At 47.6% G+C, this 16856-nt stretch overlaps 1 protein-coding gene across 3 annotated transcripts in view; it reads left to right on the top strand.

The window, feature by feature from the left end:
• MGLL (monoglyceride lipase) overlaps window positions 1–15438 on the top strand; it is a 62015-nt gene extending 46577 nt beyond the window's left edge. For all 3 annotated transcript variants that reach the window (XM_058813197.1, XM_058813196.1, XM_058813198.1), the window contains exons 5-8: window positions 186–296; window positions 4241–4330; window positions 10129–10344; window positions 11680–15438. In XM_058813197.1, coding sequence (XP_058669180.1) covers window positions 186–296; window positions 4241–4330; window positions 10129–10344; window positions 11680–11805 — 543 coding nt within the window. In that variant the 3' untranslated portion in view covers window positions 11806–15438. The remainder of the gene's footprint in view (window positions 1–185; window positions 297–4240; window positions 4331–10128; window positions 10345–11679) is intronic.
• Window positions 15439–16856: the final 1418 nt, after the last annotated feature.

Raw genomic sequence — 16856 nt, forward strand, 5'->3', positions numbered from 1 at the left:
CCCACAAAGCCAGACACTTCCAGTCTCACTTCCACTCCTCCAGCCTCCCTTGCTGACCCCACTGCACTCTCAGTGGGGCAGAAGTAATTGCTTGCTTGGACTAAACCCCTTCCAGCAACAGGATTACTATACAAACAAGATGTTGGCACCTGTATTAAGCTGTGGGCTGTTATTTTGCATTGCAGGGGGGAGCCATCTCCATTCTGACAGCCAGTGAGCGGCCCAGCGAGTTTTCAGGCATGCTGTTGATCTCTCCTTTAGTGGTAGCCAGCCCAGAAGTCGCCACTCCCATCAAGGTAAGAGCAAACCATTGCACATGGTCACCTTGCTCTTCTGCACCAGGAAAAGTGTTGACACCTCTGGCCCTGAAATGCAAAACCCTCCTGGGATCTGTGCCACCCTGATGCCAGTCAATACTTTTCTTCTGAGAGCCTCCCCCATATTTCCACCTACTTTTCAGAGGGGAAGTGAATCCTGAACCTGTCCAGAAAAACCTGTTTAAGCAAGAGTTGGGTACTGGTGGTAGCAGACTGTGCTTTCTTCACCTCACCCTGTGGCAGCCCACACAATGCTGTCCTTTCCCTTCCTCTCCTACAGCTTTCTTCCTGACTCATGCAGAGTCTGGTATGGTTGCAACACAGGCTGCTGGCTAAGTCAGGCCAGGGTTATTTTTGGCATTTGGGGGATGACCAATTTCTGAACAGAACTAGAGCTCCTCAGTCCCAGAAATCCTTTATGAGCCTCAAAAGAGGCTCCCAGCTGAAGCATCAGTGCCCCAGCTGCATCCCATTTGGCCTGGTACCACGACTGGTTCTTGTCCAGACCATCTCTTTTGGTTTGCATTTTGGCTTTATCCCCCTCCCATCTCCATCTGCCCTCCAGAGCTGTTTCTGATCCACAGTTGCATTGCCCAGTTTGCCCTTCCCCAGGGAAGCTCTGCAAAGCAACTGAGCCTCAGTTCTCTCCTCCTTTTTGCATTCTAAAAAGAATAAACAGCAATCCTAAAAGAAGCTGCAAGCAAAGGCAAGCAGCAGCTAAACCAGCACGAAGGACAGAGCCTCTCATTCCCACAGGACTCCTTCCTTTATCCTCTCTCCTTAGACACTTCTCCTAGGGCTAGCTTCTTGTTTTAATTTACTTCTAAGCTATTTCTCCTTTTTTTTTTTTTTTTCCTCTGTGAGGAAGCAGACAGATTGCCTCAGCTTTCAGTATAATCCTGTCCCACTTTCTGCTGTAGCCAAAGCCATCTACAGACCTCACAAATCATTACAGGCACCAAAGGGTGCTCCCTAATTACCTCTTTTCCACTGAAAAAAAATGCATTAAGACCTCTAGCCTTAAGATGCAGAACCCTGCTGAGATCTGCACCACCTGGATGCCAGTCAATATTTTCCTTCTAAGTGCTTTCCCATAGTCCTAGCTAATTTTAAGAGTAGAAGTGAATCTTGAAGTAATCCAGCCCAAGTAAACTTATTTAAATAGTAGCCAGGATACCAAAGTCTGATTTTAGGAGGCTAGTTACTGATTCTTCATGTGAGGTTACATCTGGCATAAGTGTCCTGTGAGCACCAGTGGCCCTGCTTTTCTTATCTGGGAAAGCAAAAAAGAATAACTATTAAGAAAAAATAATAAACAGTCTGAATATGAAAGAGACTGTTATCATTTTCTTTCTAATCAAGAGAAATAGAGAACAATTTTTGTAGCTTTACCTTTTGCTGGATGCTAAACCCTTTCTGAACAAGGACTCACCAGGTCTGTGGGAACGGCATTACTGTAGTCTGGTTTGTTGCAGATCTGTACCAGGTGTTGCTTTATTTCTGTGTAAGAAATAAATGCAATGATGCATTACTTAGGTAGGAAATCCTATTCTCTAACTGGTGTATTTTGGAGGTTTTTATATGGTCTCTTTCCTAGAAAGTCTCTCACATGCAGTAGTACAAAAGCACAGTCAGTTTCTTTCTCTTTCAAATCTATTGCATCTCAACACTGATAAAAAATTAATTATTCCTGAAATAGCTCTGTTCTGTCACACTCAGTTGAAATAATTTTGGGAGTTGAAAAGGTATTTGCAAGAGGAAGGATTGAAAACAAGCAGAGTATTCCTGCATAAGCCACATTTTCCCATAAAGCTGTGTGGCTTTTTCCCTCTGAGAGTCAAAAAACATTTCATGGTGATTGTGCTTCTGAGGAACAAAGGCTTAGTTTTCCCTTGGAACTGGTACGACTTCTGAGCCCTGGGCCATTTCCCAAGGACCGCTGCATTCATCCCTTTGCTGGGGAAGTTTCCAGCTGAGCAAGAATTTACCTTGGCCTGAACAAATGAGGGCTCAAGACAACAATAACAGCGAGCCAGATGACACACTGGGTCCTTCAGACCCTCTCAGAAATACCTTCCCTGGCTGCTGAGCCAGCCCTGGCAGCAGTAGGGGCACAGCACGTTGCAGGCTCTGTGCAGGAAGATCAAATGCTGCTCTTTGCAGAAACTATTTCATCAGTGCCCTATAAATCCTGTGTCCTGATGGAAGCATCCAGTTGCAAATCCAGTTTTGTGAGAGGGATCTTGCTGCCTTCCCCCTTTTCTTCTCAAGTGACCTGGACAAAATTCAGCTCTGAGTCTTTGCAGTTTCAAAGGCTGCAGAGACAGGAGTCACAGATGCTGGCAAGGGGCAGAGCAGGGGTGAAAAGCATCTCCCTCTACATTTCTGCTATTGAATGCTTTGAAATCAGGTGGGCAGGACATCCCCTTAGGAAATATTCCCTGGTGTTTAATCCTGTACTGACCCTCAGCCTATTGTTTAAGGACTCACTACACAATATTGTCTCTTTAGTTTTTGTGTTTTCACCTCTTGCTGATCTTTTGCTTTCTAACCTGACTGGACATCACATTGCTCACTGTCTTCCAGTCTGAATCTGCACCCAGTAACACTGCAAAGGACTTTTCCTAAGGTGTAATCAAACGGAAAGAAAATGCTATATTGATTTTTATTGTTGTTGTTGTTGCTTTATTCCTTTATTCTGTTCAGTTTAGCAGAGATGATAATCATCAGGTTCAGAGTCATAATCCTGCCTAGGATACCTGAAGGTGCATAGCTTAAATCACCACTGCCTGGAGTTAACATGGAATGAGGGAAACCCCATTCCTTCTTGGATAATCATAAGCTCATACCTGCATTGTTGTGTAGTAAAACTTAACTTTGCTGGCACAATGTCGTAGCCAGTGAGGGACTCAAGGCAGTGACACTGGCTCCTGCTCGTGTCTACCCCAAGGTACACACGTGTTACCAAACCTGCTGTGAGTCTTTACTGCTTTTCCCTCCTCAATGACTTTGACTTCAACCTTGTGTTATTCCCCTAATATCATAATTAATCTGTCATGTGTCATCTGTGATCCGAAGTGCCAGGGAGTACTTCAGAAATTATTAGGTATCTGCAGAAACAGAGGGCATAGGGACAGCCTACCTCCAAGTGTTAGCTGTGAACACCACAGCTCCACAAACCAGACAATGAACACTCACTGTGCATTTTCTCACTTAAGCAGCGATCACTTAATTAAAGGCAGCTATCAAAGATCAGAGAACTCTGATATCAATGTGCTTGTAGTGCTATTGAAATAAAAGATGTTACCCTTTCTTCTAGCAGCAGTTTCCAGCCCGGGCTGCTCAGTGCTTTTGTGCGTGGTTCCCAGGAGATGTGTGAGCAATGGATTCCCTTAGCCAATGCATGCACACTTGGCTGTGTTGTTTATTTACAGGTTCCCTGGAGAATATGCTTATCAAAATGAGTGCAGCCTAGGCAACTGCTGCAAATGGCACCCAGCATCACTTATGCACTGCAGCCTGAGAGCAGAGCTGTGGCAGCAAGGAAAGGGCAGGAAAACACCGAAACCCAGCCCTCTAAGAGCTGGAAACGACCTTTTCCTATCAAAGCACTTAACTGAGGCCTTTCAGAAATTAACTGAAGAATGAGGAAAAGCCCCAGCACAATGAAGTTGTGCTGCTGCATGTGGACGGACAGCTGACGGCATTTCAGTCTAGCACACCCACTCCCTGCTCCCAGGAGCAGTTTAAACACTTTCCTCGTTAAGAGAAATGGTTTAAATATAGGACAGATCTTTCTCTAGAGTTAGTTGACAATTCTCAACTGTTTAACTCCTGTGCTGATTTCCATCATCTCAGGATTTGGGATTCTATGTTCCCTCTCGTCCTCTAACTGGCTCTTTGTTTCCTTTCCTCTCCCACAGGTTTTTGCAGCAAAAGTGCTCAACTTTGTGCTCCCAAACCTCTCACTGGGGTCCATAGATCCAAGTGCAATTTCCCGGAACAAGAAAGAGGTGAGAACCTTAATGCCATTTTAATTCACTGTATGGTTGGCATCTTGTCCCAGTCTTGCAATTTTTCTTTTAGAAAAATCCACAAATGTTTTGCTAAATCAGGAGGGCAGAATCTGTGCTGGTGCAGAAAGGTGACATATCTCTGAAGCCAGTGGAACTGGCTGCTCACAGAAGGCTGTGGGGAACCAGCTGCTCCCCCCTGCCTTGCACCCACAGCTGCCCTGGGTACCAGACATGGCAGAGAGCTACAGCTGCGGGGGGAAGCACGTGGGAGCCACATCTTTGTCTCTGCTGCACCACCACCACTCATGACAGCAGCACAACCCAGATCAGGTAGCAAACACACTGCTAAAGTCAACTTTTCCACCCCTGGTCCTTGCAGTGAAATCATGCAAAACCCTGCAGTCCTGGGGATTGGTTTTCCTGCTTCCAAACCAGGATCACATCATGCCAGATGCATTCAAGCAGAGGACAAGAGCATGCTTGAACCAAAGAACTTGTTCCAAGGTCTCCTGGACCACACTCTGACTCTGCTACAGCCTTTCCAAACAAATTATATCTCCATGCTGCACCCAAGAATAATACTTTAGGGAATTGAAGCAACTGTTGTAACAACACAGCTCCAGCCTCACCACTGTGAATGTGCATGGAACTGTCCTGGGTTGAGTTTTTACAGTGCCACAACAGCCTGGGACTGTCTCACTCCCACCCACTCCTGGTGATAACCATGTCAGCCTGTCCGTGCCATCCCTGCACAAACAGGTGTAGCTGCAACTGCTGCAACACCACCAAATGAGGGTTTTTCTTTCTCACCACTGCGGGAGGAGTGAAAGGAGATAATCACAAACCATGTCATTATTAAAAGTGAATGAAGGTGCTTAGGCTAGACCCAGAACTTGGTGCATTTCAGAAAGCACCATTTTTTCTTGAATTATAGGAAATGGCACTCAAGGGTGTCTCAAGAGCTTTGCTGGTGCAAAGTGGTGACTTGTTCCTGTGCTCCCATGCTCACATCTCACTGGCAGATGCTGTAATTTTCCCTGCTGTTCATGCAATGGTTCATACTTTAACTAGGAATTAATAAATTGCCTTTCTCTGAGAGGGCAGCTTGACCAGCATTAGAATTGAAGCTGAAAGGATCAGGGGCAAAGACAGTGCCAGCACCTGTGTGAGTGCATTTGGCCTCAGCATATCCCACATCTTTGGCTCACCTATTCAGAAAACTGGAAAGCAAAGAGTTTCCCAGAATAGCCTCAAGGCTCAGGGTTGTTTCTTGGCACTGCCAGAGGGGTTTTTGTTCCAATGACTTTCAGTTCACTTATCCTTGAATAGAGCATAAGATTTCACTGTGTTGGAGGTGGAAAGATCCAAGGAGCTGAGGAAAAGAAGACAGGACCAGTGTGGAGTGAGATCATGTGCATCCGCTGATGCACCATGTGACATATGCTCCAAAGCACCAGATGAGGCTGCACAAAATCTATGCCTGGGAAGAAGGCTGAACTCCAATCTAGCTGTAGAAACCTGTTCCTAATTGCATTCAGCTGCCATAACTCGTTGCATATAATTCAGAGAAAAGGTTTCAACTAGACAATCGATTCTCTAAAATGGCACAGAGCAAAGTTTTCACATCTACATTTGTATTTAGAGGATAAAAGCAATCAGTGCTTTGGAGGGGAGAGGGATTGGAGAGCTTTATTCCCTACCTGAAGAGTGAGCATGCCTGTGACTTGTGGGTCTTTACCTGCCTCTGCTCTGATTTGTTATGTGACTCCTGAACTCTGCTGCAGCTGCATTTAAAGGATGTTTTCAATTTAAAACATTTAAAGATATTTTAAATACACTTCCAAGAGCTAGAAGATGCAACTGCTGCACTCGATAGCTTTGTAGGAGAAAAGTGATGATGTAGGAACATCCTGAATAATAATAATGCATTTAGGGAAGTGTCAGAGAGCTCCTGAAATTGGCACACAGCATTGACTGAGCACTTCCGTGTTGTGGTGATGGTAGGAGTCACCACAGCAACCACTGGACATAGTTTATCATAATTGCAATTGTGTTGTCTTTCTAACCACGTATTTGCTGCTGCTTGGTCTGTTCTGTGATGCTTCAAGTCTCTAAAGGTTCCTTGGAGCGTTGTTTTGCTCTGCCCTCTCCCTCTCCATGGAGCAAGGGGAGAGCCTTTTGCAGTGGATAAAGGTGTAGCTCTGCTTCATCAGAGCCTGCCCATAATGGAGATGTTTTCCAAATGAGACTCCCTGTGTGCTGTGCTGCCTTCTCACCTGCCCCTGAGCACACAGCTGACAGAGCAGCTGGGGTAGTGATGTAAAGCACTTTCCTGACCCCCTTCAGACACCAGGATTTGAGGGCCCAGGCACTTACTGAAGACGAGACAGCATTTTGGTTCTCTGCCTGCCTCTAAGCACACCCCACCCTCCTTTTGAATTCAAGACACTCAGATTTAAAGCACACAATGTGCTGGAAACATCCATTATTTATATCTTACACATACTCTCCTGCCAGACCAGCTTTCTATTCACTAGAAATATTTTTGGGACAACATCCAAGAATTTCCTAATGAGTTTGTGTTCCCAGAAAGCTGTCTTCAGGCTATGGGGACTGAAATATGGAATGATGCAGAGATGTTTGTTTGATGTTTGCTGTACCAAACACAAGAGAGGAAAAAGAGAGCAAGAAGCAACCTTAAAAACCAGTCCTGTTATTCCAAAGAGGAATGACATCACAGTGACAGGAGCCTCTTTACCCCTGTAATCTTTGTTAGCTGCTGTTGATTTAGTGGAATGGTCCCCCTGGTCCAAGCCTTGTTCCTGCCAAGTCCACATGGGATGGGGCTGCAAGAGGAGATGCAGACCTCTAAACAGGTCAATGCAATGCAGCAACCTGAGGGTTGCTTCTGTATTGGAATTACATAAAGATAAAAACAGCTGTTGTGAGGGACCCTGGAGAGCCTTTGCCTGGCAGTGTCTGGAGCAGTCACAGGCTCTCCTGGGATCACCTTCTGTTCTTGCCCCTATCTCAGAGCTTGGTGCAGCAACAACAGTTCTGGGCCTGCAGGGTTTGCAGATTGTAGCCTGCAAAACATGAAGCCCATTCCCTTCTTTCCTCCCTCCCCAGAGAGCTGCTGCTTGGCACTCACCCCATCACTGAGCATTACTCTGACAGGGATTCCTGTTCACTGACTATGAACAGGATACTGCCCCTGCATTCCTGATCATTTTGGGCTGGGACTGGATTTGGTCTTTTTTTTTTCTGCTGCCATCCACTACAAAAAAATATTTGTTGGCTGCTCAGTAGCTAAAAAATCCCCATTCTTTCAGACACCAAGAGAAAGAAGAAACCCTTCAAGTTATTCTTGTAGCATTTATGGGGCTGGGGACAAGGTCAGCTCACATGAATTCATCAACACTCTTTTACTCCATGGGAAGGGACCTTCTGTCAGTCCATCCACCTATCCCTCCTGAATCCCTGCTGCAAAATCTCTTATTTATTACACTCAATTAAAAAAATCCAACCAAAAAAACCCACCAAACTAAAAAATATTAAAACCATTTCAAAACTCTGTTGCTTTAGCACAGCACTATGACATAGGTCCAGATTAGGTTGAAGCCAGTTGCTAAGTAGCCAAAGTACACTTTTTTTGCTCAAAAAGCTAATGAGGGTCCCCATGTTTGGCTGAGCATACCAGGGTGGACCCAGCTGTCAACAGGAGAGTGAGCTGCACCCCACCAGGCCCTTGGTGTTCTGAAAGTCAAAGCTGAACTTCTTCCATGAGCACATTCCCAAGGGAACAATTTCTTCTAAACACAGGCAGCTTCTTGCCCTGCTTGAAAGACTTTGGAGAGCAGAGAAGGTGCAGCTGAAGAGTGCAGGGGATAAAAGATGCAGATGGAGATTTCTGCACCAACAAGCTGGTTGGGCACTGGGATGGTCCATGCAGAGCCAAAAGGGCTGTGAGCTGTTCAGTCTCTGCTTCCCAGGGCCATTAGCAGGAGCAGAGGATGCTTACCATGTCCCAGTGTCTTAACCACAGTCTCATCTTTACAGTTGCCTCTTACAAGCAGTTTTCCAGACCTTCAGCAAGCACATACTTCTTTGAAAGGGAGATGCTGTGTGTAATATCCTAATATGATGAGCTGTGATGATTATCTTTGTCTCCCTGCCAAAAATTACCCCTCACTTCAGAGCAGACATAATCTTGCAGAGACCAAAATACAACAATAGCCTTAATCAAATCCTAGAAACATCCACCACTTCCAAGGATCCCTAAGTGAGTTCTCTGACTTGAATTTTTTCAGTCCAACACAAAGTGGAGTGGCTGTACAGCTGACCCTCCCTGGACCATCCTCAGTACTCTGGGCTGGGTCTGAGGGGTGTCAGCCACTGACAGTCCCAAATTTCCCCCCACATCTTTCTCTTGCTGCATGTAGGGATAGGAGCCATGGAATCAAGCAGTGGGACATTGTGGGGACTGGAAGTAAGAAAGTGATGGGGAAAGACTTGGGAGCACCAGAGTGCCACTGCCACCTACATTTTCGGTGTTTTGTGCTCCAGGTCATTGGAGATGACAACAGGAGAAACTGCCTTCAAACCCTCTGGCAAGTGAATGCATCCAGGTGGATGCATTCCCACCATGCATTCCCACCATCCCCACCATGTTCTGCCACCCTGAGAATCTCATCTCACAGGGAACTGAAGACAGAATTCACCCCAAAACCTTTCTGTCCTACAGTGCCTGCCTGTGCTACCCCTACCTTAGCCCCTACAAATGGCTAAGTGTCCTTGGGTGGCCTTTGGGTCACCTCTCACCCATGGTCCCCTCAGGGCAGGCACAGGCAGAAGCAAAAGCACCTCAAGTTAAAGCCTTCAAGGTAGAATTTGAACAGACCTCAGTGCCTGTGAGGAGAGGAGGAGACTGTTTTCAGCTAACCTATAAATAACCATCATTTCTATAAACATCTGCCAGGGTTGGGAGAAAGTGGAGGCTGTGCCAGAGACCAGCCCATAATCAAAGCATTCTGGCAAATATTGCAATAGTGGGGTCTGTGTGGGCCGTCTCCACATACAGTATACAAAATATTTACTGTAGATTTGCCTGCTGCAGTAACTACTCCTTCCTAGCAACTTTCTGTACCAGCACTTGAGCATTTTTATCCCCTCACAATCTGGCTAAGCAAGTTGTTGACTGCTTTTTTTTGCCTACCACCTAATGCCATCATTTGCTGCCTTGTCTGTCACGCTTTGCAGCCAGAGATGAACCCTTGGCTTTGCAGTCACCTCTGTCATCTGTCTGGAGGTGTAGGTCGTGGTCACCACCCCCAGACAGCGAAAGAGAACATTTGAGCCCTCAGCAGACTCAATTGGCCTGGAGAACATTAGCTTTCAAATAAAACATTTTGAAGAAGAGATATCTCTGTAGAAGAGATATCACATTGGAATGACAGAAGGGCACAGCAGAGGAGAGGAATGCAGGCAGGAGTCCCTGTGGGAATGGTCTTTGTCCAGCACTGGTTGTTTCCCTGCAGGAGCTCCTGTCAAAGAGCTCTGGCTTGAATATTTTCTAGTGATGTAAGAGAGAAACATGCAGCAAAGAGCATGTCAGGTTGTGTGAGTGATGCTGGTAAACCACAGTACCTCACCCTTGACTCTGATGGCCGGATGTCCTGAGAGAGTGGGGAATGACCGTGCAAGCCAAGGGAAGACTCTTCACTGCCAGCCTGACCTGCTTTCTCTCATATGCATGAAATACTGCTAATCTCAAACCACCTCTGTCTCCCTGCCAGATGGAGTCGTACACATCTGATCCCTTGGTGTACCACGGCGGCATGAAGGTGTCCTTTGTCATCCAGCTGATGAACGCCATCGCCAGAATCGAGCGCGCGCTGCCCAAGCTGACCCTGCCCATCCTGGTGCTACACGGCTCCTCCGACAAGCTCTGCGACATCAGGGGCTCCTACCTGCTCATGGACACCGTGCCGAGCCAGGACAAAACACTCAAGGTCATCCTGCTTTCTTGGTGGTTGGGAGATTGTGGTGTCAGTGAGCATGAGTGGCTGTGAGGGGTGGGAGCTGCTGGCCTCCAGAGAGATGGAGGCAAACAGAGCTGGTGCATGGGGGAGGCTGGGCAGGTGACAGCCCCTTTAACCAGCCCAAGCTCAGCCCTCCCTGGGCTCAGTGTGGTGGCCTTTCACCAGCTACAGCCTGCCTGGGGGCAGGGGACGGTGGCTGCATGCCTAGAGGGTGTCTTGGACATGAAGCATATAATTATCCAACCCAAACCTCTGTCATTCGTATCAATAAATCCCTCCTCTAGCAAGCCACCCGTCGGTCCAAGCACTACCCCTGAACCTGAACTTAAGCATCTTTGACCAATTTTCAGCCCATCCTTCCTAGGAATCCCACTGATCCTCATCTCAATAGCATTCCCAGCTCTCCTACTAACATCCCTAGACAATCAATGAATTGCTAACCGACTCTCAACCCTCCAACTATGATTTATTAATCTAGTTACAAAACAACTAATAATGCCCCTGGACAAAAAGGGACACAAATGAGCCCTAATTTTAACATCCCTCATAATCTTCCTCCTACTCATTAACCTTCTAGAGCTACCCTACACATTCACCCCAACCACCCAACTATCTATAAACCTGGCCCTAGCCTTCCCTCTTGGTGTGGAAGTAGAGCAAGTGTCTGAGCAGGTAAAGCATTGACCCAAAAAGCTCTTCTGAACAGTGCCAACTGTGTGAGCACCAGCCTTACCTCATGTCCCAGCGTGTAAAGGTGCAGGAAGGTCTTTCCAAAATGCTGGACAACAAAAGCCACTTCACATCTGCTCATTTCAAGAGAACCACAGCTGATTAACCAATTGTTAGCACATGAATAAACCTGAAAGAAAAGGGAGGGAGACCAAGGGAAAGCTTTTGTCATAGGAAAAATAACTGGATAGTCTGAGCATAAAAGGAGTAAAATTGCACAAGGCATGATGGGAACATCCCCCATTGTCCTTTACATTCCAAGGGCATGATAAGTATTTCCTCCTCCCTAGTGGAATGGGGCTGGGACATGCATTATGTTCCTAAAGGGCAGCAGGGTGCTCTGGTACCCACAGATGTCAGGCAGGCAGCAATGTCAACACCTTCCTGCTTGTTGAGGGCCAGCACCACCAGTGGCATCTCCTTGATTTCATAAACTGCGGCATCTTGGAAAAAACCTGACAAGTGGTGGGCAGGAGGTGTTGGACCTGTGGGTGTTGATGAGAGGGGACTGAAGGCTGTTTTGTTCATGCAGATTTATTTTTTTCTGTGCTGATCTGTACTTCTCCCCGGTTGCAGGTGTATGAGGAAGCCTATCATGCCCTCCACAAAGAGCTGCCTGAGGTCTCTACCTCTGTCTTCACAGAAATACTGACATGGATTGGCCAGAAGGTCTCAGCAGCTGGGGAAACCAGCCATACTTAAGAGCAATCACATTTGCAGCTCTTACTGGGGTTTTCTAGGAATAGATGTTTTTCTTACTAGAAATCTCTTGGGAAAAGATCTAACATGGAGGGATTCTTGGAATATTTTATCACACACAGCTTAAGGGAGGGTGGGGGGAGAGGCACAGGGTGGGGCATTATTTGCTGATGTAAATGGCCACTGCCCTAATCTGGAGAAGAGTTGATAGCTGTGGGGTGCCCCCCACCCACCAAACTTTCTCCACAGCTTCCCCTTCTCTGCTTTCGCTGTGGTGACTGGGGTGTGTTTATACTGCAATAATTATTGGTATGTAAAAGAAATCAGTATCTTCCACTTCACGGTTTTGATGCCAGGTGCGTCCCTTGTCCCCACCATCCAGCACCTTAAAAAACCCTGGTCCCTGAGAGGAGAGCACTAACAAAGGTGCTGGGTGATGAGGAGAGGCTGAAGATGGAGCTGACAGCTCCCTGAAGGTGAAAGGCTGATTTTCAAGACCAGACCCCTTTGGATACTACCTTTTTAATCAGACCAGGCCAGGGGATAGAGATGCCTCCCCCACCACCCTGCACATCCTCTGCGAGTTTGCACTTGGGGAAAGCATGTTGAACAGTGCTTTGATTTTCATCATCCAGGCAGGATCCCAGAGGGAAGAGCAGGAATGTGGATTCAAACCCACTTAGCACATTCAATTCCCCTGCTTTTCCCCATGTCAAACCCCATCTCCTCTGCAAGATTAACTATTCTGTAAATATCCCTAATATCCCTAGGGTCAGGGGTTTTTTCCTTCTCTCTTCTTTTTTTTTTTTTTAACTTTCCTTTCTTTTTTCCTTTTGGAATTAATCACTTGTGCTACTGAAAATGAAAAAGCAAAGTCAAAGTTATAAGAGAATATAGTAATATAATATATGATATAGAGGTGGCTGGAAGCTGGGAAAGAAATGGGAGGAGAGCAAAGAGAGCAAAGGAGGAGTTAATCATTCCTTCTCTTGGCAAGGAACAATGTTGTCCTACCAGGATCCGGTCCTTTCACCATAACTTTACAGTCATAATCTGTTGTTTTCCTTCATCAGTTGGAAAATGTCCTGAAAATAATGCTAAAGAGAAGTGCAGAGCATCTGGTGGCTGGGGAGTAGCAGTGGGTGTCCTCATGGTCCACTGGTTTAGCAGGAGCCCCCACAGCATGAGCAGAGATCCTGTCCAAGGCCATCCCAGCCTCCTCCCAGTCAGCACTGGGGTGGATCACTGAGCTCAGCCCTTCAGGACATGTGGGGACTGAAGGCAGAGTGAGGAGTAAGATCATCCATCCCTCCATCCCTCCCACCTGTACCTTGTGCACTGGGCATCCACAGACCCTGCTGAACGAGCTGCTCTGGAGGAGCCTGTGGACAGGTAAGGCAAATTCTTGAGCTGCCTGAGTCTCTGCTAGCAGCAGGGTGGGAGGAGAGAGTTTAGACCCTGGATGAGAGCAGAGCCATTGTACTGGCACAGTGAAAGCTGCACAGTGATGGCAGAGTGACTGTGCAGGCCGATTTCTCCAGCGTGATGGCCTCAGCATGAATATACTTGGCACTATCCAAAGGGAAGGGGCTTAACCTGCACCTCTCCCTCTGCTTTTGCAGAAGAGAATGCAAATGTTGCACTATGAGAGAGTGGGGCATCTGACCCAGGGACACACCAGCCCTTACTGCCTTCCCTGGCAGCAGCAAGAAGCACCAAGCACTGTGCCTTGAGCTGCTGTCCCCAGGGCTGGATCCCTCCTTTGACAGTCAGGGGATCACCCACCTCTTCTCCCTTTGGAAGCAGTTCTAGCAAGGTTCAGGAAAGGACCTCTGTGCAATAACAGTCAGAATCAGGGCTCAGTCCCATTCAGTCCCAGCAGCACGGATGGATGAAAGACGTGTGGATGCAGGTTGTATCCTTGTAGTTGCCCTAAGGGGCCCAAGTCAGGGAAGCTCTTTTATACAGGTTGATCCAGGCACTTTGGCATTTGTATTTTCTTGCCTCTAAAGAGAGGAAAGAGCTGTAGTTCTCCCAGCAAGGTTAGCTTTTAATTGAAATATTATTCCAGTGCAATCAGCTGTTCTCAGCAGCCCCTGCGAAACCTCTGGTGACACTTACTCTGGGAAGGAGCAATGAGCAGGGCACCTGCTTTCCATCTTCCAGCAGCCTGGCTTGAGGCAACTTCTGCTGCCTGAGCAAGCTCCCTCCTGGCCAGATGCTGCTGGAGAAAGACTGCAAGAAGAGAAACACTCCAGCAGTGATAAATCTCACCTGCTCCGTCAGCTGGAAGGGGAAACAAGTGGGTGTGATCCAGAGGTGACAGACGTTGCGGGGGTAGTAGCAAGATGATGATTTAAGGATAGGATTTTTGAAAGCACTTTTCTTGAGGAAGTCAGGAGGAGTAAATCAATGCCCACAATTTTTACATCCCTTCCAAAGTGACAAGCACTTTGCAGGAGGGGAGAGGGAAGTGACCCTTCAGCAGAAGGGTCAGAGCCCCTCTGCTCCCTCCAACCTGGCTTCAGGCAGAGGAACGTTCATTGTCAGTGCCTTTTGCTAAAACGTGTCCTTTCACCCAAGAAACATCTGCAGCTGAACAGAAATAAAGGGAAACCAATTACATTGATCTGGGGAAGACTTGTCTTTCGTCTATAGCTCAACTCAGCAGTGGCACACAGCCTGGGGAGGCTGTTTGAAAAAAGGTTTACACACAAAACCTACAAAGAACAGCAACAACAACAACAAAAAAAAGCCAAATGACCCCAAAGCCATGGCAGCAGGTATTGCCACCCTCAGCCAGTTTTCTGAAGAGTTACCTTCTGAGCAATTAACACAGGGAAACCTATCCAGAAGAAGCTGACACTGCCTGTGCTGACCCCACAGACCCCAGGCTGGCTGCTGAGCAGAGGGGCCACAGCCCCTTGGCAGGTGGGGAAATGAGTGCAGAGGGAAGGAGCCAGGAACAAACCAGCCTGGGCCAGGTGAGACAGCAATCTGCACATTCCAGCTCTCTCTGCTGTTGCTGATCCCTTTCCCTGCCTGTAAGCTCCTTTATACTGACCTAGTTAGGTTTCACCAAGCCCCGGAGGAATTCTTCCTTGGCTGACCAGATTAGCAATGAGCAGAGCAGCTGCTGAGGGAAATGTAATTACACTGTTTCCAGCTGGCAGGTACCACTTGCAGGGAGCACAGCCAGCCTTATGAAAGTTGCTGTGCAGAGCTGCACCAGAGTCTGCTCTGCCTTGGAGAACAGGTGGCACCCGTGACTGAGCAATAGCAACGTGTAACTACTGTATATCTCACCACCTGTAGCACTGAGAGGCCATTTCCCACTGCCTAACCCACCCTGTTTTCTATTTAGCCTATCCTTTTTATACCACTCACCTTAGCACACTGCCAGCACAAACCCCTTGGGATCACGTTTCCTTTTACAAGTAATTCCTGAGGTTGTCTCTCTTGTTCTGTTGTGTTCCAGTTCAATAAAATACATTATATATATATATATATATATACATATATAAAAAACATATATACATACACATGTATTTTCAGTGGAAAAACCATATACAAGTTTAGGATTCTTAAAGGAATACAATGTATATTGCAACTAATAATAAAGTTATGTTTTCTGAACAGAGTGTGTCTGAGGGTGTCATTGGTGCTTCCCACAGCCCAGATCAAACAGCAGTGTGGAGCTGTTGGAGGACAGGCAGTACCAGGCAAACTCAGCCTGCTTCAGCAGCTGGCTCCCATGCTTTTAGAAACCCATTACAAATGTGGTGTTGGTCCTGAACTAAACCCAGTTCCAACAGGAAGCATCTGCACTGTGGCCAGAGTAACTGCTGATTAAATCCTACATTTTGACCCCAACTGTGGCTGCAGATCAGGCTGGGGCTGGCTCTGATGCTCTCAGCTCCCAGGCAGTGCCCAGATGCTGTAAGAGCTCCTGGTCCATGCAGAGCCAGGGGTGGTGCTGTCCACACTGCAGAGCTGCCCCCTCCTGCCCAGAGAGTGGGGCTGGGCCAAAGAGCAGCCTCAAGGTCCCCTCCTCCTCTCCCCTCTATTCACATTTCAGGACAATTGACTTTGTAAGGCTCCCCAGCCACTCACACTCCACACCCTGTGACAGCTGCTGCAGCAGGGCACAGACAGGTCAGGCTGCTCCCGTGCCGGCCCTCTGGGCAGAGCCATCAGCAGCACCAGACCCAACCTGCAACCTTCATCAACTCATTTCATCTTCCTTATGCCTCAAGACCCTAAATCAAGAGAAGAGTATTTGCCTTCTGCAGTCCTGTGCAGGCTCTGTGTCTGATCACACATTAGCTCTGGCCAAGGGCTTTGATGGCCATCAACACAGACAACAGGGGCTTTTCACCAAGCCAGCAGGCACACTATGCAAGTAAGGAACATCATTAGTAACAACATTTGCTTCATTTCAGGCAAGTGCACAGCTCTTTCTTCTGATATTTTGGTGGCTTGTTAAGCTCAGCACAGTTTTGAGGGTCACTGGAGGGTGCTCACCGTGGTGCTGGGACAGGGACTGAGCACAGGAGGGAGGGGACAGTCCCTCACAGGGCTGGGAACAGCAGCAGCCCAAAGGAGCCCTTTTGGTAGTGTGCACTTCTCCCAGTGTCACCAGCTGATGGCTGTTGAGCTGTCACATAGGTGGCCTTCCTGTTTTTAGCCTGTGCTTCTACTGTGATCCTGCAGGAACCTTGAAGCTTTTGCCTTTTTCTCCTCCCTCAGCCTGGTGTTATCCAAGGCTGGCTCTGGGGGTAGCTCCCAGCTGGGGATCAGCCAGGGAATGGTAAAGCAGGAGCCAGAGCAGGGTCAGGGTGTGGGGAGAGCTCCTTGGGAGTCCTTTCCAGCAAGGACAGAGCCTGCATCACCACTGGCACGTAAGACAAGAGGTGCCATACTCAGTCACAGAGCAGCAGGGACCAGGCCTCTGGCACCACCCAGGCCAGGCTCAGGCCCTGAGCAGGCAAAGGCTGCAGTTCCAGGGAATGGTGAAGAATTTCCATTCAGATCTGCTCAGCACATAACCCACA

This window comes from Ammospiza caudacuta, chromosome 12, assembly GCF_027887145.1.
Source record: "Ammospiza caudacuta isolate bAmmCau1 chromosome 12, bAmmCau1.pri, whole genome shotgun sequence".
Lineage (NCBI taxonomy): Eukaryota > Metazoa > Chordata > Aves > Passeriformes > Passerellidae > Ammospiza > Ammospiza caudacuta.